At 29.7% G+C, this 23,703-nt stretch overlaps 1 protein-coding gene across 9 annotated transcripts in view; it reads right to left on the bottom strand.

Annotated features, from left to right (window-relative positions):
• LOC132936755 (trehalase-like) overlaps positions 1-23,703 on the bottom strand; it is a 131,234-nt gene that overhangs the window by 7,031 nt on the left and 100,500 nt on the right. For 3 of the 9 annotated variants that reach the window (XM_061003515.1, XM_061003514.1, XM_061003516.1), the window contains 5 exons: positions 22,723-22,836; positions 15,561-16,343; positions 15,142-15,275; positions 11,638-12,191; positions 10,971-11,245 (listed from right to left, as the gene is read on the bottom strand). In XM_061003515.1, coding sequence (XP_060859498.1) covers positions 10,971-11,245; positions 11,638-12,191; positions 15,142-15,275; positions 15,561-16,343; positions 22,723-22,836 — 1,860 coding nt within the window. Of the gene's footprint in view, positions 1-2,163; positions 5,929-10,965; positions 11,246-11,637; positions 12,192-15,141; positions 15,276-15,560; positions 16,344-22,285; positions 22,837-22,957; positions 23,650-23,703 lie in introns of those variants that run through there. The other 6 variants (XM_061003518.1, XM_061003521.1, XM_061003519.1 and 3 more) reach the window with 6 other exon arrangements.

The raw sequence follows: 23,703 nt of genomic DNA, 5'->3' as shown, positions 1-23,703 counted from the left end.
CGGCCCTACATAATGACGTCAACATAATAATTTAACGTCCACAACAATATAATTTGTGTAAACAATTTATCTAGAGAGCCAATTACTATATAAGAGAGTATTATATATACTATAGCAGCCATAAATCGTCCAAATTATTCCCGTGTTTTTTAAATTAAAAAAGCATAGACAAGTTATATACAGTATATACCAACCAATTTATAAAATATTAAACAAATATGCCTACTGAATCTCAACAACTTAGATATTTATATAATAGGATAATGAATATGGGTATCCTAATGGGTATACTAACTATGGGTAGGTAGGTAGGTAGGTAGGTACCTATATTATTTTTGTTCATAACACATAATATTAACTATAACTCAAAATATTAATACTGGTATTATATTATTATACAAAAAAAAACATGTAAATAATAAATAATAACAAATAAATTAATTTCCATAGTTAGGTACGATAATATATTATAATACATATAATATATTGTAATAATATAATATATTGTTCTATGATATTACCTACCTATATGTTTATTTAAATTAAATTATCGAGTAAAAACAATTGAACATAAGTAAATATAAAAATTTGGATGATCAATTATAACAGCCAACCAATAAAAAATGTTCACTGAGTTTACGACTCTCTTATACCTATATATTAAGGCTCTCTAAATTTGAATGAAACTTAGATCTGTTGGACGAAAAAAATAATTTATCGTTGTTCGCTATGAATCAGATTGTTAGTTATCTAAAATATCGTCGATCAATAACCACCAGAATGTTTTCATGGCTATACGAATTTAATCCCGATTTATTAAAAAGCATAATTATCTTTGTTAATCGATCGTTCGTCATAAACTAGCCCAAACAACTAATAATATATTATTATAGTATACACCGAAACCCCGTATCAGTATAGGGCTCCTCCACTATAATTGGGACTTGGGAGTCGTAATGCAGCGGAGTGTTTTATATTTTTGCTAATTCGTCATTCGGCATTGTGAAAAATTCTGCGGCGCCACCGATGATAACACAATTTTAATACCGTAATAATAATAATAATAATAAAAATACATAGACAACCCTCATGAAAATATTAAAAACTATTAAATAATATTATTTAGTAATAGGTTTATATCATAAATGAATTATTATTTTATTACCTGTAGATGATGTCGATAATGTATGTGTGCGTGTGTGAACAGCGAATGATTTAAGCCTGAATTACGCGAAACAACAACGGCGCTTGCCCACCAACAACTAAGCATGCACAAAACTAGGTAGGTATATATTATAATTATTAATAGGAGGTATAGGTATATTGTTATTGTTGTATACAATGTATTAGACTAAACTCAGTAGGTACACACGGCTGAATGAGTTTACACTCTGTAACTAGTAGGCATAATATTATGTTCTTGGGGTCGAAGCGCTAAATAATATTATAATATTATGAGTTCAAATTACTTCTACTTAGGTAAACGCAACACGATGATTGATTATTAATGCAAAACCCATGGTGAAAAACGTATATTATGATGTTAATCACTCTTCTTCCGATGTCCACATTCGTAGGTATAGTAAATATAACTGCGGGGCTGTGAATTTGAATGCTTTGTTTTTTGTCGGTACTTTGTAGAAGGAATTGAGTTCAATAAAATATGTTATACGAAAGTATACGAAATTATATTTTTCACACCACAGAATTAACAAAAAACTAAGACTTTTTTAAAAAAGTTGTTATTTGTATTGTACTTTTAAATTAATATTTTTATTTTAATTAAATTACTTTATGATTAAAACAAATACATTTTTTATGTTCTATTGCTGTTTTTGCATATTTTGGGTTTTTTGGAGCTTACCTATGAGGCCAATTTTCATTGTTTTAAAGTAGATACCTGGTACATGCTTATATTTAACATTTTTTTAGTGCATTCAATTCACAGCCCTGTACCTATATAACACAAGTCACAACATTCGGTAATATTTGTGCACATGAATAAATTCAACGCAACAATATTAATATAGAATTTATATGTAGGTACACACAAACGTAGGTATACATACCTATACGTTTATACCTATGTATAAACATGATAATATGTAATATTTTGAATTTGGATATGAGTTAGATGAAAAAAAAAATAAATGTACAAATAGGTAATAATACTATACGTATTTGTACAATGTACATACATATATTATTATATGATACAATACAAGTTATTTGGTAAACGTCACTGTGAGACTACAAACAAACGTCCGACAACGCGTACGAGGGATTCTCACAAAACAATATTATAATATTATATATCGCTACAGGCGACAACCCTTTCGTACAACGATTGCCGGACCAAACTACGCTATAAATTATGTATATGCATTGGTATTAATATAGGTAATGTAATATATTATAAACTATTATGTTATGGGTGAAAATGAAAAAAAAACACAACAAACTTTACTAGAAAAAAAAAATTGTTAACGGTAATATAATAATAAAAAAAAAAATGCGATGAGACGTACGGTTGGTTCGGTAGCCGGTTATTAGCTGTTAGTTTTTATAGTATATTACAATTGTAATAATAATACACTACACACACAGTATGCGTAATATTATGTATATGGATTTACCTAATGGTAAATGACGTACACGAATCATTATACGTAAATATCATTTGGATTTTTATATCACAATAATAATATGAATATAACGACCGCAATATACTGCGCGTGCGCAATACACATAATTAATATGTAATATATGAACGGGTAGGTAGCCGAACCAACGTGATCGCATCGCGTTTTGTACAACATTGTTAAATAAATAAGTATATCCATACTCTAATATATTATAACTATTAAATTAAATTATTTTATCATAATGGATACTGATAGTAGCGAAATAATAATAGTAATAATAATAAAAATAATAATAGTAATAATAATTATCATACAAGTATCGTAGAGAAACAAGAGGGGAAAAAAACAATCAAAAGCCAACTCTTACAAATACTAATCAAAACGTTATAAAATACAGGCTTTTGACAAAAATATAATAATATTAATAATAATAACTAACAGATTAGATTAGATAGGTACACTTTTAAAAGACGATTAATGAACATGTTTAGCATACAATTATTAAAAACAAAACTAAATATGTATGTAAGCCTATAACAGTGCAAATAAAACAATATATGTATATATGGATAATATATATTATATAATACATATATACATACAATTTTGATGCATATAATATTATTATTAAATTTAAAAGTAAAAATGGTAACAAAGCAAGCAGGTACAAATCGGTGCGCAAAATGTTTACTATTTCTTTTTTCTCTTTTTATAAATAAAAATTCTTATAACATATATACATATGATAGAATTAATTATTGAATAATTGCACATGATATAAAACTCCCGCTAATCGGTTTACGTTGCGATCGTATAATATTATTATATCGAATCGGCAAGATAAGTCATATTATGGTCAGATGCATTAAACAATATTTATGTCATGGTGACTTAAAAACGGTATTATTTTGTTTTTGAACTACGGACTAGACATACATATATTATATTGTGTGTGTGTGTTTTAAAAAATAATAATACTTGTAATGAAATAAACAAATGAACTGTGACGAAGAACATTTTGAACTAAATGTATTCAGTTTTAGTACTATAGATAAAAATATTTACTATAGCAAAATGTATGAACTTTCAACGTCAACTACATGAACGATTAAAAGAAATAATTGCATTATGATAACTAGAATTTAGCGAAAGGAGAGGGTTTTTTTATGGTCAAGCTGCTTTCTACAATCATGGATCGTTCTTGTTGCACGTGTATACAGGTGTGTGTGTGTGTGTGTGTGTGTGTGTGTGTGTGTGTGTGTGTGTGTGTGCGTGTGTGTACATAAAATGACTGCCTCTAAGGGGGGCATTATGAAATCGGTATGCGTGTTACAAAAAAAAATTTAACTTTTTTTCCTTCTTATAAAAAGTCCGAAATTTTAGATTATTTTTCCCTTTCCGCACAGCTGCACTCGAATTTTTAACAATTTCTTTCTCTCCCTCTCTCTATTTCGTACTGGTGAGCGGTGGTACTAGTATGTCTTACCGTACTCACATTATGTATACAGGTTTATTGGGTGATTGTTTAAATATTATACACTTAACTGAGTAATCGTGTCTGTACTGTTTTAATGTTCTTATAAATGATTGGCGATTGACTAGATTCGATTGCAGCGCGAAAGTGAAAAATAATCCATGAACTATATACACAATGCATATTATGTCTGTATATATTTTGTGTGAAATATATATATATATGTATGTTAACAACAGAGTTAAAATGTTAATGACGATATATTGGTTAATATTACTGTGTTAAAATTACTAGGATTCTACTATATAGGAACTACTTGGAAGCGGTATAATTATTTCGAAAAAAAACCTTATTTGCACTAGAACTGTTATGTTAAAAACAAAACAAAATAATTATATAACAATAAAAATAACTTGAGCCAACTATTTCGATATAGTCTTACACAGCACCGTTTTTTTTTAAACAAATATTTTATTGTTCACGCGGAAATCAAGAAACAGATATACCTTTATTATAATTTATATAATAAATTATCGAATGTGTGTAAAATTTTACGATGGCATTAACTTATGCTTATTACGAGTTTATACTTAATTATCACATTCGAAATAATTATAAATTTATCATTAAAAAAATATATATACATATATATATTATTATTATTGTCATGAAATAATTATGTAGTCTATTGTGACATTCATTGTGTAATGAATATGGTTTTATAATATGCGAAGTATGATATTTTTACATATAAACGAAGAACCTTATTTTATTTTAAACGTAATTAACATTACCATTCAATTTATGAAAATTTTACATTAATTTACGCCAAGTATATAATATAAAATAAATAAATAAATAATAAAATATGCCTAGTTATACATGCAATTATTATTACCAACTAAAGAATAAAAATTTAAAAAAAATATAGGTAGGTATAATATGCGATACCACATAATATTGATATTTAGTTAAATGTGTTTTTCTAAATGGGCGATCAGAACGAATTGACGATAGAAGTATACCTAAATATTTAATATATTATTTAAAGATGTATATCTTTAGAGGCAAATGTCATGGACACATTGGAAAAAAAAAATAATTTAAAAAAAATGATAAATTAAAGAAAAAAGAGAATGAAACACATAGACCGACTATACGAGGCATGTATACACATTTTATTACTCGTTAAACTGAATTAGGCGCGCAATTTGTTTTTTGTTTAAATCTCACTAAAACGTGTTAATCTATAATTTATAAAACCTTAAAGTATTACATCACTTTGCTTTATTTTTCAATTAAAATATCAAGCAAATATTATACTGTGCAAACAACTCTATAATCGATTTGGTTGAATTCACAGAAATACGATTGCTCGAAGGAACTTAAACTCCATTAATTAATAATAGTTAATATTTAATATATTATTATTATTATAATAAAAACACTAGTAAGTTCAGATTAAAACTTCAGATCTACTTTTGGATCTACTATCCATTCAAAGTTGGTCTTTCTGTATTTCTCGGTAATGTTTTTTTAGATGTAAATTATTTTCCTTTTTTTTGACCATATAAAACTTGCATGTGCCAATAAATTAAAGCATAACACTAACTCACATGTACAAAAAAAAAAAAAACAAAACAATAAAAACAATAATTAGGCTAATGTGATAGCACAAATAAAGAAACTAATGATCAACTAAGTAAACCTCTTTGTTAAATACGTCTGACCTGATAATTAAGAGATCCTTCCGATTTTTCATAAGGGAATGTTCTTATAATTTAACTACATAATTTAACTTGTAAACATCTGAAACAAAGAAAATACACAAAATATCAATTAGTTAGTTTAGTTTACAAAATGTCTGTAATAAATAAATAATAGTGCCTGAAAATTTGGCACAAATATTTTTTTCTTCTTCCGTATTACACAGTACCCACATATAAATACCTATTTATTCGCATTTCAAAAAAAAATACTTAATTTTAAAATTTATAATTTATTGTAAGTTTGAATTGTTTGTTTATTTATTCAAATATATTAATCACCTAATTGATATGAAAGTCCTAAAACTACTCGGGGTGCTACTCAACATAGTATATTATGGGTAATTATTGGGTATTTGTATAACCTATCTTCTATCGAATTTTTAAAAAATTATATTTTCACTGGGCTGCGTAAAATATGCTTGCACCCCCGATAATAAATATATAGTTGGGACTTGGAACATTGCATGACATATCATAATCGGTTCTGTATGCCATATATATAAAATATATATTCGTTTACGAATTAAAAATATTTCATAATATTTTAATATCACCGATGCAGCTATTATACAAATTTAATGAGTAATAATGGAGGTCTAGTGTTATAATATTCTACCGCAGAAATATCTACCATTATCATCAAACAACGATGTCGTAGTCAAATTAAATTGCATACATAATAATATAATAATATGTTTATCGGTCATACGCGAGCATGTCATACCGTGTTGTTCGTTATCGTTTTATTCATTATGAAATTACTTTTTCCCTTTCCACGTTTTAAACGGCGGCGGCGTGTGAAACAGTAAGTGCCTATGTATACCTATTAAAATTATAAAATATAAATTCAATTGCACAATGTGAAAAGTTCGATCCGGATATATTGTAATTTGTAAGCAAACCATATAGGTACAGTATTCTAGATATTTTTATATTTTTATATTATATACAGGGTGTCTTGTGTATGCCATCATGCATACTTGTTTGTATAGGTAAAATATATTATTATTTTTATACACTTATATACAGTCTACCTGCTATAAATGCTCTAAAACTTACCCAACTATGTTTAAATACTATTTTTATAACAAATTATAGATTTTTGCTGTTGCAATAACATATTTGCAGTAATCGTTCAATTGTATCAAGTGCTGAAAAAGCGAGTTGATAACGGGTCGATAGCGAGTCGATAGTGAGTGGTTACTCTAAGATAAATAATCATAAACAATAATATAAATTTATTTATTTCTAATAGTAGGTACTAGGTAGTACATAAAAACCTGTTACAGACCGATTTCAATACAATATAAATGTCACAAAACTTTTGAGTTAAACATACATTTTTATATTTTTTAAATAGAAAATTTTATGGACCGGTATCGAAGCTTTGAGTTATTCTCATGTAACTGTATAATATCTCTAATATTGATCGTAAGAAAATGTCATAGAAAAATGTAATTTACGTATTAACATATGTAATTTATAAGGCAGAATTTAATGTCTTTCGACGAGTGATTACATTAATACAATGTACGATATGGACAGATGAACGGTTACGTATTTAGACAATTAACATTACCGATTAGAGTTAACACGTCTACACGCCTACACATGCCTAGAGCTATACTATTGATAGGCTTTTTTTAGTGCCGAAATATAAGTTTTTTAAATGAGATAACTTTGCTTTATTTTGTCTTATATGGTATGTAAGAAATAATTAATTTTGCCATAATATTGAATATGATAAAAAACAGATGTACATCGTGCGGGTAATAAGAAACGAAAAACATACGAATTTTCTTATAATATGGTTCAAAATTTAAATTATAACTTTCCATGTACAAGTCTCGAGTGAATTATTTTATTTGTTTGTTTTAAATGTGTAGAAGGCGATTCACTAAGTATGCTCACCCCCTTTTTCATTTTTAATAATGTAGTTCTTCAAAATATGATTTTTGGAGTTTTTAAATATTCTTAAACACCATATTTTCAAATTCTTGAGATTTATTGTTCCTATTTCGTACTTAAGAAGTGTCCCGTGGAGATCCAAACTTCTGTTTTTTAAATAAGGATCCCCTCCTTTTCTACTATAAATTATTTAGCTGATAATTTGGAAATATGGTCTTTGATTATATTTAAAAATTCCAAAATTCCAAATTTGAACAAATTCGTTATTAAATTAAAAAATGGGGGGAGTATGGTTGGTGAATCACCCTGTATATACATATATTAGGTATTTGTGATTAATGTTTGTAGAAAGAATTTAATTTTAGTAAAATAGCATTAATTGTATCTAATGCTATAATATTAATATATTTTTATTTAAAGCACTAGGTAGAAAACATATCTATTCATGATCAATGAATGTTTTTTAAAAATTATATATTCTGAAAATAAACGTGTTTTATCATTATTTCTGACTGTCATTGTATTTATATATGGACATTGGGTATGCACCTATTGAATTGATAAAAAACAATTTTTTTAAGAGGTGAAATATATTTTCAAGGGCTATTATTCGGCGTAATTCTGCCCTGTATACGAAAATATCAATTATCAAGATTATTTAAAATAATAATATACAGCCATATAGGTGCTATTTAGATACTTATTGTTTGTATTTTGTCACGGAAACATCACAAAATTACGAAATCGAGCTACATTGGCAACGCTTACTATAGTAGGTACCCGAATAGCGGCTGCAGCGGAAAAACGTACTTCGACAATAATATTATAGTTTTATACCATTGCACGTGCTCATTTCGATAATGCACTATCTTACTGATGTATATTACGGACACGTTTTAATCACAGTATATATGCAAAAAAATATTTTTAGGTACATTAAGTACCTACTGCGTACAGGTGTAGCTATACTAGCTAATATCTAAAATATTGTCAGTTTATTATTATTATTTATTATGAATTATGATTGTTTAAACGTCGTACGAACTGTAGTAGAAACTGATTTTATATTAGGACAAATTCAATAGAACGCTATACCCGTAAGTGTTGTCGCTTGAATATGTCTTACAAACGTGCAACATATCAAGTTTACGTTGAACAGAGCTAGTTAGCCTTTAATATTTGAGCAATTGACGTATTATCGAACTCAAAAATAATAATATCAGAGCTTACGGTATGTGAAGGCCGGACAAATCGCGAATCGAAACGTTAATGAAGGCCCTGTGTTGCCACCCTTTATTACCATCTTATATATATTTATTACCTACTAGGTATAGCAAAATATGAAATAATACCTAACCTGTGGCTTGGTCAAAAAGAATATGGTTGGGAGATTCAATTTTAAACTAAACTAAATTTTTTAAATAAATTATATAAATTATGGGTTTTTGGGCGAAAAATCACAAGTATTATTCTTTGAAGTTATGATCCGTTTTATTTTCAAAACTTTTATTTATATTTTGTAAGTGTCCAAACTGTATTCAAAATATTGGTTTTAAAATCACCCATCTGATGTCAGTAGTTCAATCTGTGTGAAAAATGTGAACAATTCTTTATATATGCTAGTTTTGAAAATTAATGCCTCCTATAATAACTGGTGTGTAATGTGTATAACATAATACGAGTGAACAGTTAGTATTACAACAGCTGCCGATAGCGATAAGACATTGTTTCGTTTGTCGCAAAACGGGCAAGCGATCGTCATCGAAGAATAACTATGTAGAAAAAGAAAAACCATAGTGATCGTGCAGCACACAACCGCTTCTATAATCATTATTATAACATATAGTTGCGATGTCTATGTAATTATTGTATATTATAATATTATGCTGATGAAATAATATCCCGTAAAACGCATTAAATTGTATCGATGACATTTGACACACAAAGTATATCTAGCGAATACATTTATACTTATTATTATATAATACCTAATAATATAAATTATAAACCATTAATTTTAATTATTTTGCTAGCTGGCCCACGCATGTATAGTATATTTATCGTACGAAAACTGCCTACAAGTTTCACGAGAATTGAAGACTTTACACACTACTGAGCTACTTATAAAATATACTATAATCAAAATATTATAATCTCTTTGAAATAGCCCCTTTTGATTTTTTAAGCAAAGGCATAAATTCAACTGCCTATCCTCACATTAATGAATAGCTCGTCGTGAGACATTTTGTTTCTATTATTGATCCGTTTTAAGGTTTTGAGTTACAGCCAATTGTCAATAGTTTTATAAACAAATTATTAGAAATGTTTCTAAAAAAAATTTTTAATGTTATAGGCAATTAAAATGTCAATATGTATAATATTTAATAATATAATTAGTATATATAATATATGTACTATTAAACAATGTTTCATTATTAATGTTGAATTGTTAAAAGTTCGTTTTTTTACTTCTGTAATAGCTTGACCAGATGGGTAAAACAAAACCTGAGTCCTAGGGATCTATTCTCGACAAAAGAAGAAACCATTATCCCCTAGTGACGAGGTTGACAATTGCCGACCAACGTCAGCAGAATTATTTTATATACTGCTACCAGCATGATCAACAGAACGTCACATCTGCATGTGATTGGTGTTGTCTACTTTCCTCCGTCCCACATCATACAACATAGAAAATGTGCATTCAGCAAAAGCAATTTTGTGTTGTCAGCTTTAAATACTAGAGTAAATTAACACCTATTAACAAACTCAAAGGTAAAAATATAATCTGTGTTTGTACGTAAGTTTTATATTTTAATTTTTAAACGAGTTATGAGCATTTTACACTTGTAAATTTTGTTCTGCTGAACACTAAAATTTGTTGTACATTAGTAAGATGGAGATAAGTACAACACTAGCGGAAGTAACGTCCTCTTAAGCTATTTTTACAATGCATGTAGTTCAATGTAGTTCACATTACAATATTTTAACTGCAGAGCGATGGTGTAATTTTTTATGAAACAATTTTTACATTCTGAATGTAGCAAAATATTAGTTTGATGCTTTTTGTTATAACGATGATATGTTTTTCAAGCGTTTCTTCAACTTACACTTTTCAGTTAATTATATAAATAGACAGAAATAGGTTCCAAACACTAGAAACGACACTCACCTCACCCTATGCATCCGGCCGATATCGTGGCCAGTATCGCAAGCGTAGCAGTCATGACTTGCGTCGCCGAAGACACGGTCTTGGTGTTGTAGTCAGTGCTGCTTCTGCTGGAGTCTATGTTGGCGCTAGTCTGCGGCGCCTCAACGAACTTATCCTCGGCCGTGACCCTGGATCCGTACTTCTGCAGGAACTCCAAGATTATTCCGTTGGTCCAGCCGAAACCTAGCTGCACCTCGTATTCACCTCCACTGCCATGACCTCCGGGTACGGTCGCATCGTACTGTCAAAACAAGTGACGTATGAGTATACCGACAATCGACGAAAATATAATTCATTGAGAGGGCATAAACGAGTTTGCAGACGTAGTGGTGTGTATCAAAATACAAATTACTGTATCCGCATCTAACATGAGACCCATCCGACACCTATACCATTCACGATCGACTTGCAGACTAATCGATGTGTTTGTACAGAGTACAGACATATTTATAGCTACTTTAAAGATTTGTTTTAAATAATTATACCCACGAGGGTTACGATTGATGTGAATGATAATCAAAAAGGTTTTAATAAAATATAAATAATTACCTAATTAATAATATGTACACTGCACAGTGTCCCCTCAACCCGATAAATTGTTTTATTCCGCTCAAACCACTAAACCGGACTTACTTTTTCATACATGGCGTTGGTCTCGTTGTACGCTTTGTAGTTGGACCTCATCCATCGTTCAGCTATCTCGAACGCCAAGTCCTGGGCCCAGTTATCGCCCGAGCTGTCGAGTGACATGACCATTATGTACTGGAGCGGGGGCCACGCGTTCGGGTAGTCCCACTGTTCACCGGAGTGCTCCAGGGTGGTTGGTATGCCACCCAGGTTGTTCATTATTTGTGTCTTTTCCAAGTACTTAAGTGTTCGGGACACAAAGTCATCGGTCTTCTTCGGGTCATAACAGCCGGTCCATAGCGGTGATATATTGGTTGGGTAAAAGTAATCACGCTTGATTTCGTTCAGCATGTCATAGTCTAGCCACGCGCCTACTTCCTCGTGCCACAGGACCGCCGTCACTGCTTCTATCCATTTGTTGGCGATGTTTTCGTACTTCAGTGCCTTGTCGGACACATTCAGCTCCCGGTAGAAATCACTCAATATCTTAGCATTCCAATACACCAGAGCGTTCAAGTCCACCGGTATGATGAATCGTGTTTTCAGGTTGGTCAGGTTTCCTGCAATCATACGCAACGACATATTAGTTATCGTATGCAACGTAATTGCGCGCACTATGGCCTACGACAATATTATCCATTTATCCCATAAAGTGTAGCTTTTACTCACTCCCTAATCCACAGATGTTATTTCGGTATATAAGTCTATCCAATTTACGTATTTTTCACTATTACGTTTAAACATTTCTTTTTTTTAATTTGCTAAGTAGATCAAAATAATAGGCAATAAAATGCAATCATTTTCTAATCGATTTAAGGATTATAAAAATCATAAATTATCTCGACCAGACCTGGAGTAATTATATTTTATTCATTGAAACGTCGTACTATCAAACGCGAGGTCAACCTACAATTAAGTGTTTGATAGATAAAAATAAAATAAAAACAATCATGTCTCACATTAATTGTCGTTGACGTGTTTCTAGTAAAAAACGAATAAAATAATACGTGTATTAAGGGTATTGAAAATCAGTGGATCTATGCCAAAAGTATAATAATCAACGTGATGATACATTTTAGGTATGTAGTATAATGTATGTATGGTGACGTATTATCGTTATGAAAGTTTTTTAATCTCATTCACGAAACATTAATACATATTATTTTGTGGCATAGAACACGCGCAGTAATGGTTTAGAAACATTAACTTTATACTTTATAGACCCGACTCTAATTCGTATAAAAACGTCAGACCGATTTTAATAGTAGGTATATTAAACTATGTTGAAATCGCGTATAAGAAGAGAAAAATAATAGACATCGTTTGAAGTAAACTGGTAATAATTGTAAAAATGACCTATAACATTCTGACATTATAGACTTAAATGTCTAAGTAATTACGGCGGTTCTTAATTTTATTGAAATATTAATAACTCAAATGTAGTTCGCTGGACTAAACAATACATTCAACTTTTTTTGTAACTTAAAACAGTTTTAAAATAGTACAATATTTCTATAGTAGCAACACAAATAAATTAGATGTAATAAACTTACATACCTACCTACGTTAACAAAAATAATGCAACCGCCAACCGTGAACCTAGTCCTGATTTAATTGTTGACTAACAATACAAGCTTTAATTGAACATGTATACAGAGAAGCATATTTTCAAGGTCATGACAATTTACAAAATTTATTTGCTTTACTTTTTTTATGATGCGCACATTTAAAAAAATTATTTTCTATTAATTTTTACCCAAACTTAATTTGTCATCTAAACGAATTTACATAATTCACTCCCATTTTTTGGGTACTTCAATTAATCTTTTATAAATACAAATAGGTACCCACTACCTACCTATATGTATTTTATGATATACTAATAACTTATAAGTAATATATTTTATTTATTAATACTATGGCTCTGTGATATTTTAATATTTTTTGAAATAATATAAACTAAATTCTTGACGAACATTTGTATTTATATTTCCTTCACATAATACGCTTTGACAAAGTATGAAAAAGCATTTACACATCAAACGTTAAATGGTATATTATCTTTCTCGTGAAGACTGAAGAGTAAATATTTTGTTTCAAAATTCATAATATTCCAAGGTTTTTTTTATAATAGTGTAGGTATATATATAATTTATACCAGATGCGATAATACATATTTTATATAAAATATTTAAAGCGTTTTGACTATTTTTGAAGATATTATACCTAATATACCTAATAATATATAATGTCATGTGACATAAACTTACAATATATAAAAATAGTATACCAAAAATATTATCAAAAATTGGTTTAAGATTTCTATTTACAATACTCAACACTATATTTTTCCAATCGTTTTAATATTTACCTAATCAATTAGTTTAAATAGTTATGTATATATTTTCTATAAAATATTGAAATTATAAATTTAACGTATAAATATTTTAATTTATAATATTTGGTTTGCAAATATTTTGATTGGAATTGTAATATTTTAGTAAAATCAACTATATTTAAAATCATATTCAAACTTAAATATTTTTATGTCAACTGGCTTGGTTCAAATTCAGTATGTGGTAATAATTAAGTACTTAATATGTTTAAGGAGCTACGGAGGCTCAAATCGAATTTGTAATTCTATGAAAGAAATAACGAAAGAATATTATGATTTTTTAAGTGTTTAACACATTTTATGTTTATTCAGAAGTTATTCATTTAAATTATTTTATGTACGCAAAATATATTTGTTCAGAGTAATAAATTATTAGCGATTTTAGGAATGTTCGGAAGTTTTGTTTGTTAAGTGTTATTATGACCATATCAGGTAAGTCAAAACAAAACAAAACAAAACAAAACTGGGATTTTTCAAATTTAAACCACTATTTAATAATATAGCATTTATTTTTCAAACAATAGATTCTATGCTACAGGTATAATGTATTGTTATTTACTACATTTCCGGCACACGAGTGGTATCTACACGTTGCATAGGTTCTATAGGGCAAAATATGAACAAAAATTTCCTATAGAAACCTATATATTATATTATCATGGAAAAAATTGAAAACTATACTACATTTAATAGTAATAAATTAATAAAAGTAAAAGTCCCTAGATATGAATCTTAATGGAGACCACAGGTCATGGTTGACCAAGTCATGACTTTATAAAAAAAATTTACTTTGAAAAAAAATTAATGATGATAAATAAATAATCAGAAAAGAAAAACCATATACATAATAACCTTGAGCTATACAAGAAAAAATATCCGGTAGTGCTAAGTACAGATAGAGTCAGTACTCTGAGCCCAAAACTATTGTTTTAAAATAAATGTATGACTAGGCGCTTTTAATTCATTGTCTTCAATATAAATTTCGTTGTTACTATTACAGTAACAGAGGTATTTTTTTTTACCTATATTTAAGCAAACACGGAAAGCACATTATACACGATTTTAAGCGTTGTTGGAATTATAAATAATAAATAAAACACTAGCCAGTTATTTACCTTTATTTGTTCCATTTAGTATAAACCATCTACTGGAAAAATCCCACCCAGATTCCGCAGCGGCCTTTAGCTCAGAATAGTAGTTTTCTTTATCGTTATCGGTCTTCAGTGTTTGTGCGCTCATGATATCTTCCCTGTAAAAATACAAAATAATATTAAAACACAAATATTTTAAATGTAGGTACTAATAACTGCAAGAAAATATTTGTAATTTTTAGGCAAATAGATAATATAACAATGCACATTACACATAAAGCCACAGAAAAAACGAAATAAATTTGAAATTATAACAAATCAGGAATTATTAATTCCTCCTTGCTAGTTTTCAATTAGAAATAATCTGTAACCTCAGTAACCATAATTTCAAAAACATATATCTAATTTGTAATAACTTTTATGAAATTAAAAATTAAATTTACCTGTATGATTCGGGTCTAGGTCCTGTTGACGAATCCTTATATCTGGCCAATGTGTATACTTTTCCATCCTTTTCTATATCCACTGTATGATTTAACATCCAATAGCTGAATTCTTTTTCTAGTATATCGACATTTTCTTTTAGGAAAGTCGTGTCATTGGTAGCCTCGATATAACTTTTCATCATTGGTACCAGCATGGGGGGTTGAGACCGCATGGCGTAATAAACTCTTCCCCCGTTTGGAATATGACCATAGGTGTTAATAATCGACAAAAAGTTGCTAAGCATTCCTTTTACTGTAGTATACATCTCAGATAGTAGCAGACCTCTAATTATCCAGTAAGAATCCCAATAGTAAAATTCACGGAATCGACCACCGGGTACAATTACCGGATACGGAACATAGATAATTGAATAATGGTCAGGATGTAAACGTACGTCATCTTTGATTTTTTTTCCGAGAAGTTTCCATAATAAGTGTAAGCCTCTAGCCCATTCTTGGAAATTTGGGTCTTTAATATCACCAATAAATTTGGGCTCTGGCTTCCAATCGGAGGGATCCCAAATTTCGAATTCGCTGCCTTCCTTCTCGAATGTTTCGTTCAGGAAAACTTCAAGTTCTAATTTTGATGGCCTTTGTCCCGTTTTTTTCATCATTTCCAAGAATATGGTCATGGTCTCATTAGGTGAAAATTTCATTTTCATGTCAACAAACGTTTTCGAATCTGGGAATATGCTAGACATTTGAATCGCATGCAGCAATGGTCCATAACAGTAAATATTACTAAAATAAAAACATTAATTGTACACAAAATTAAATTCAAATTATTTTAATAAACCTATTATTCATTGTATATTAATAATATTCACTCTAACTAAATTTAAATGATCCTTTTTAAACTATTAACTACTTTTATTTCTTATAAAACATGTGTGATTTTTGAAGTTAATCCTTCTTAAAGTTTGATTTTAAAGGTAGGTACCAATCATAAACTATAAATACAAGGACATGTGTCATTGAAAGTATCGTCACACTTTTCAATTTAGTAGATGATTTCGACAACTGAGAAATGCGTGAAAATGTATAATACGTCCTTGTATAAAAGTAAGGAGAATTATTAAGATATCTAACGATGTTAATTAGATAATTAACGTGAAACCGCGTAAAATAAAGTACACTTTATCAAAAATATACTGCATTTGATGAACAAAAATGGTTAAAATACTATATACTTTGAAAGTTTAAGTAAAATGTACAATGTACATATAGTTCAAAATTCTACATCATTAAACTTAAGTATTTCAGTAAAATATTCTGTATTATAATTTAGAATACAATAAGGGATAATAATTAAAAACTAAAAGTTATGGGTAAAAATTTGTTTGTATCTACATGACTCGTTTATAGTAGTAAGTAGTTATTTTGATTATGCCTACAAAATCACATCCAATTTGTCAATAAAAATAAAGCCAATGTGTACTATAAAATCAATACATCATTCGGTAGAGTAAGTATTTGTGGCAAAAAATTCCAATAGTTTATGTAATTAAAATATAAACGATAAGAGAAATAAAGTTTTAGGCTAATTTCTATGTAAAAAAAGCTCGACATTTTATTATTATTGTACCTACCATGTAATGAAAATCAATGTTTAATTAGACGTAAATGGAAATATTTCATTACACAATATTTAAATGGATATCCATAGATAAATCATATAATCCAGTTTTAAACAATAATTTACTAGGTAATACAGATTAGCTTTGATGAAATAAAAGAAATTGCATGCAAAATAAAATATATTTACAAACTTGATCTAATTTCTTAAGTGATTTATTTTTTTAAATATTTATAATTAAAATGCATATACATAAAAACAACATAATAAAGTCGGATCAGACAACGCCTTGCCCAAAAAGCTATATTATCAGATAAATCCATTCAATTTCAAGCAAAACATCTGTGCCTACTACCTTGAGAAAAGCAATTCTTGAATCGTATTAAATGGACGCAATAATGCACTAACAGTTTCATACCCAAAGATTTAATGACTTATATCATTAAGAAAAAATAGAAGGGTAGGTAGGTAGTAATATAAAAAAAAATAGGTAACTAAGGCCAAAATAAAAGTAAGTACAATAAAGTACCGCTGAGAATAAATTAGCAAGAATTATTTAACTAAATACAAATTAAATGATGCTATTTTTATTAAAATTAAAGATGGCTAAGCTAACAGTTGAAAAAGTTATAATCATTTTCATGTGCATAATATAATAAAATAATAAATTCGAACATCGTAATGATTAATCTAAGTAGGGAAAAACGATTGTTGACTATAAAGGTAAGAATAAACTACTCCATTATTTCCATTCTGAAAATAATATTTCCGTTGGATATCTAGGCATAACTAAAAAAAATGTATTCATATCAAAATTCGTAACAAACTTTTCGTTTCTTAATTATCGTACTTTTGCTCACAATACTAAATGAGTAATATACAAATTATTTCCTTTTTTTCAGATGAATAAAAAAACTAAAATCAATTAGACAATGTGGATTTATGTGACATTATTCTATTGTCTTGGATATAATTACGTGTTTTCAATAACCACTAAAATATAACCCATTATTTATTTTTCTACGTACATCTCCTAGCCATGGGTCTGGAGTGACCTTGACACATCACTACTGATTTTCATGTAAATGGTCGATCGCGGTATATTTAACATTTTGATATCAACTGTCAATTATTATAAGAAGTTCGTCTTGGAAATTGTATGACCTTAATTTGGGTAACGATAACTGTACTACGTATATGTATAATACAAATGACAATTTACACTTCAAATTAGCACCTATACATTATGTACTTCTCATCTTGTACCGCTCGCTCGGCTGAATATACTTTAGTGACACTCTGGTGATGTTATATACACTCTGTTAATAAAGTAATAATAATAATAATAAGAAAAAACTAACAACAGCAAATTGGCACTAGGTGTGCTATTGCATAATGATATGGTTCGTCTGCTACGCGGGTTATGAGTATAGGATGTACGTAAGGTCACGTCACGCTCGCGATGGGGATGGTAATGACGTAATAATAATATTATATACTATTGAAATATAAACGACTGTGAGTGTGCACGCGTATCCAATAAAGCAATTTGTGCAGTTTAAGCATTGTAACGATTTTATAATTTACCACATAGCAACTTTGTACATTGTATACCTACGTACGTCGTACATATTATGTTATATAGCCATATAGGTAGGTACCTACTATATTATAATAGTAAGCACTCGCGATACGTATACTCCTTAGTATACGGTGGTAGCTCTATCTACGAAATGGATTATATAATTGCAATATTTGCATGTATTGTAACGGTTCGGAAACGTTTTAAAACGATTTTTCTATTTCTCATTATATTTCCACTAGTGCGTAAACACGATAACAGAAGAACAGGTAAATAAAAACGGATTTGATTGACATTGACACCGATTAGAACACTGTTGCCCATCGACGACGACAGCGGCGGCTAGCAGCCATATGTAACTCTGGTCTCTCTTTCTTTCTCTATCACACACACACACACACACACACACACACACACACACACACAGAGTAATTGACGGGTTGCCAATATACAGCTTACACAGCTATTTCGTTAGACACTACCTATGTCGCGCGCGCCACAAGACGAAACACATACAGACACAGGTACGAATAATAAATAACAGTACATACGAATATAATGTGTACACACGCAATTATTATTATGTTTTTTTTTTCATGACCTACATCCTAGGTCCGTGAAACGAAAATAACGTAAAATAACAAACGCCAGAGATTTAAAAAAAAATATATATATATATATATATATATTATGTATTATTATATTCTGGAAGAACGCATCGCAAAGCCAATGACAATTATTGTTATTATAACATAGGCATGTAGGTAATAACAATAATAATATGTAACGTGTACGGTGTACCTATGTAAATATACTAGGTATGTCGAACGATAACCGTGTGCAGATTTTAAAACGATTCGCTGGCACGCGCAGGTAAATAATGCATATAATATAGCCATAGGTAATGTAGTAGAATTTGTATTATACGATTAATAGTACCTAATAATAATAATAAGCCAGTCATAAACGTAACTTATTATGATCGCTGGAACTAATAGACCGAACACTAATCAATGGAACCGATTTCGAATAATTTGACCTACACAATTCACTTTCAAATAGTACTACGCTGTGCGACTATTCACCGGCATTAAATTGAATTTAGAGAATGATAGAGAGAGAGAAAAGGTAAAAATTATTATTATCCATAAAGCCATATCATTGTATTGATAAATACCACACGTATGGATGACTGGCGTAATAATAAATATTTTTGTTTTAGCTTACGCACCAGTATTCTGATATATTATGCTTTCATATTTTGTCGCACGTCCAAGACCCCGAAATTCGAGAATTCTTACATAGAAACTAAGCTCTGAAGAAAACGGTCGTTTTTTATTACTTTTTTTTTTGGTCAAAGTTTTCGATGATGGTCTTATTATTGCTATTTGCTGATAATAAGCAAATTCACATTATTGTCATCATCAAATAAGGACCACAAATGTACCGGATCGTATGGTTTTTTTTCAACGTAGCGGGGCGCGGGAAGTTTGAATGACATAAGATTGAAAGAAAAATCTACCGACACTAGGGTAAATCTTTGTAATCTTGCCAAAATATTTGTGAACACGAGTATAGGAAAAAAAAAGCAAAACGGTATAAATAGATGGGACCTGAAATCACGCCACAAAAACCGAACAATCTCGTAAAAGAAATAAGTAATTTTGTCACGAAATTCTTCATTAGGACTTTCAAAAGTTTAGTTTACTTGTTACGATTAATATTCGATGAATCGATATGACATTTAACTCAACGGGTATACCTACTACTTACCTAGTGGAATCAAACTTATAAAAATCCACCAAACTATGCACAAACTTCGACCCCATTTAAGTTATTTAACCACTTTTTTAATAAATAATTTCCATCAAGTACTATTAGCATCAGTTTACGAGATAACTAAAACACGATTAGATTTTTTTCTGATATTATGCACAGCAATTAAATAACTAAGATACCTAATACCTATAATATAATATATATATATTTTTTTCATTAATCATTTATTGAGACTTTATCTGGTAAGACTTGGGTAGAAATAATTCAATTTATGTTATGTAAGCTGTTGAGATAATAATAATACATTATATGAATAGAATTAATAATGTAAAAATAGCGCACATTGTAATTAAAAAAATTAAAACGTGGTACACACAATAATGGCAAAAATAGAAACTACGAAACAAAACACGGAGTAATAATAATTACTCTACATTTTACAGACATGAGATTAATTTTAGAGAATATATTGTCAAGCTTTGTACATTATGTGGTGACGTCAGGAGTAAAACGAGTTCTACGTACGTGATTTGACAACAAGGAAAGCAGATTAAGTACGAATTCATCTTAAACTAGGTATATTATAGGTACCACCAAAAAGTATCGGAAATTCTTTGAAGAAAAAAAAATTTTAATTATCTTCTCAAAACCGTGCATAAATATATAAAAAAAACGACCACATTGTATATAATTCTCTGAGAACGTGTTTGTAATACGTTTATGTATAATTTTCGAGTTTAAATTTCAATGGTTAGTACACTAAAAACAAGTGACGGCCAAGATAAATATCATACACAAACCTTGAATTAATATTTTAATTCAATGCGGGAGCTGGTTCGTATTAAACAAGTTATAATGTATAGGCAGAGATCGCCTAGAAAGGAGAAGTAAAAAAAAAAACAACTTAAAGTTACCAGACAGGGCGTCCCGGGATGTCCCGGAGGGGGTAAACAGGCCAACTCGTTGGTTATATACACAATTTATTCGGCGAGATTGGCTGGAATTTTTTTCGACCACTATTGCTAATTTAATATTAATTTTATCCCTATCAAAAAAAAAAAGAAAGAAATTATGCAACATGGCGTTTACCTGTTATATAGGTATAATAATATAATCTTAAAATAAAAATAAGCAATGAAACACCAGATATCAAATAAGTACGGAGAAAATGTATGATATGCAAATCATAGCATATAATATACCTATAGCATTATGTAGGATATAAATTGAGATTGACGAATTGGAAATTGTTAAATATTTTTATAATTCGTGTTAAATTTAGGAATTTTAGTTATGACTGTTATTTGCGACTATTATACCCATGTCCTATAGTATATTATTTTATTTTTATGCGTCTTGTGACCGTAAAAAACTCGTATGGATATTTATGAATCTAGAAAGATTAAATTTAAGAATTTGGAACGTTTAACTACAAAATTATTTTATAAATCTAGCATGGTTATGAAATAAAGTACAGCGAGAGTATAGGAGCACAAACGAGGTATGGAATTTTAAATAACTCGCGCAAGGAAGGCCAATCAACATTATTATCCTCCAAATTTATATACGGCGAGTTTTTTTTTACAGAATATTAAAATTAAGCTAAGAGATAATTTTGGTGTCATAATTTTTAAGTTTAATATGTTAGCAATTTACAGTATACAATAATCAAAGCAATAAATCATCTGTGCCAAATGGATGCAGTTAATGAAAGATAATAAAAATGCAATTTGAGACCTATCTTACCTGTCACATGTGGGAGACGAAGAAACATGTTGATCCGCATCAGAACTCCAACATCCACACAAGGAACTGATCAGTAGGATTAAAGTTATCATAACAGAATTTGTAAGTACGCCCGCACGTTGAGGCATTTTATTAGTTGTTTTCTCAATAACTTTACGAAGCGAAATAAAAAATAAAATAAAAACGATAAAAACGTAAACTATGTGTGATTGCAATAATAATGATACTTAAAAACAGTATTTAAATAAAAAATAACACTATCACAGATCAAGCTTATTTTCCCAGCAAAACGACGACTTTTAATTTTTATAAATTATTATTACTTATCATTATTTATTTATAATAAATTAAAATATAAATTTTTGGCCTCGATAAGTTATAGTTAGATTCTTGAAACCAACGGGGATGAAAATGTGTGTGTTTTGTCGAGAGCTTACTTCCTTGTAACAATCTTTGACGCTGCAGCTGATTTGCCACCTATCGTTCCAGTAGTGTTGACTAGTGTCTTCAGTTTGCTAACGCGCCGGTGGCTCAGTGGCTGTATTCGAGTCCTGGAAACAGAGCGGAGAGTTTTATATTGGACGTGTGTATTAAAACAAAATAAAATCATAAATAATATATTATATATACGAGTAAAAAAAAATTATTATATAAAAGTAATATAAACAGTACTATTATATATAATTGGGATATCTTCTCTGCGGTATGGTATTTTTTCGTCCGATCGTGACTTGATATATAGGTAGTGCAGGTACACGACGAATTTAATCTATGTATACGATGAACTCATACGTGGTATAAAAATATATGTGTCTATTTATAAATATACACATAAACGCGCGTATGTATTTCAAAAAACAAAAAAAAAATTACTATAAAATTAAATACAATGAAACGACAATATTATTAAAAATGCTCGATACTCGTGCGTCCGTCTGCTGCGGTCGTCCGCGGCCACCGAAACGGGTTGAGAAACAACGTACGCACACGACACCACACTTCGGAAACACGCACAGAAATCACACACAAACGGAGAGTAAAAAAAATAAATAACAATAATTTATATTATTATTATTATTCAATTTTCTGACACCCGCGCGCACAGGGACACGATCTCGGCGGCGTCGTCGTTGTCGTCGTCGCAGTAATGTGATGTAGCGTAGTGGCTAGTCGTCGTTGTCGTCGTCGTCGTCGTCAACCACTCGACGACACTCTCGCAAAAAATATTTTCGGTGTGTGAATGATTTTATTGAATTTTTTTTTTATAATTCGTATTTCTCGTCTGCGTGTGTGGACCTGTGCTTTTTTTTCGGTTGGCGCAGACACTCCACAGAATCGGCACTGACAGCCGAGTCCACCGCCACCGCCGTCGCCGCCGCCGCCGCGCCGTTCTGCCTTGGTTCACTAAATATCCCTAC

This window comes from Metopolophium dirhodum, chromosome 1, assembly GCF_019925205.1.
Source record: "Metopolophium dirhodum isolate CAU chromosome 1, ASM1992520v1, whole genome shotgun sequence".
Lineage (NCBI taxonomy): Eukaryota > Metazoa > Arthropoda > Insecta > Hemiptera > Aphididae > Metopolophium > Metopolophium dirhodum.
Note: the sequence above shows the minus strand (reverse complement) of the source record. Positions and strands in the feature narration are given on the sequence as shown.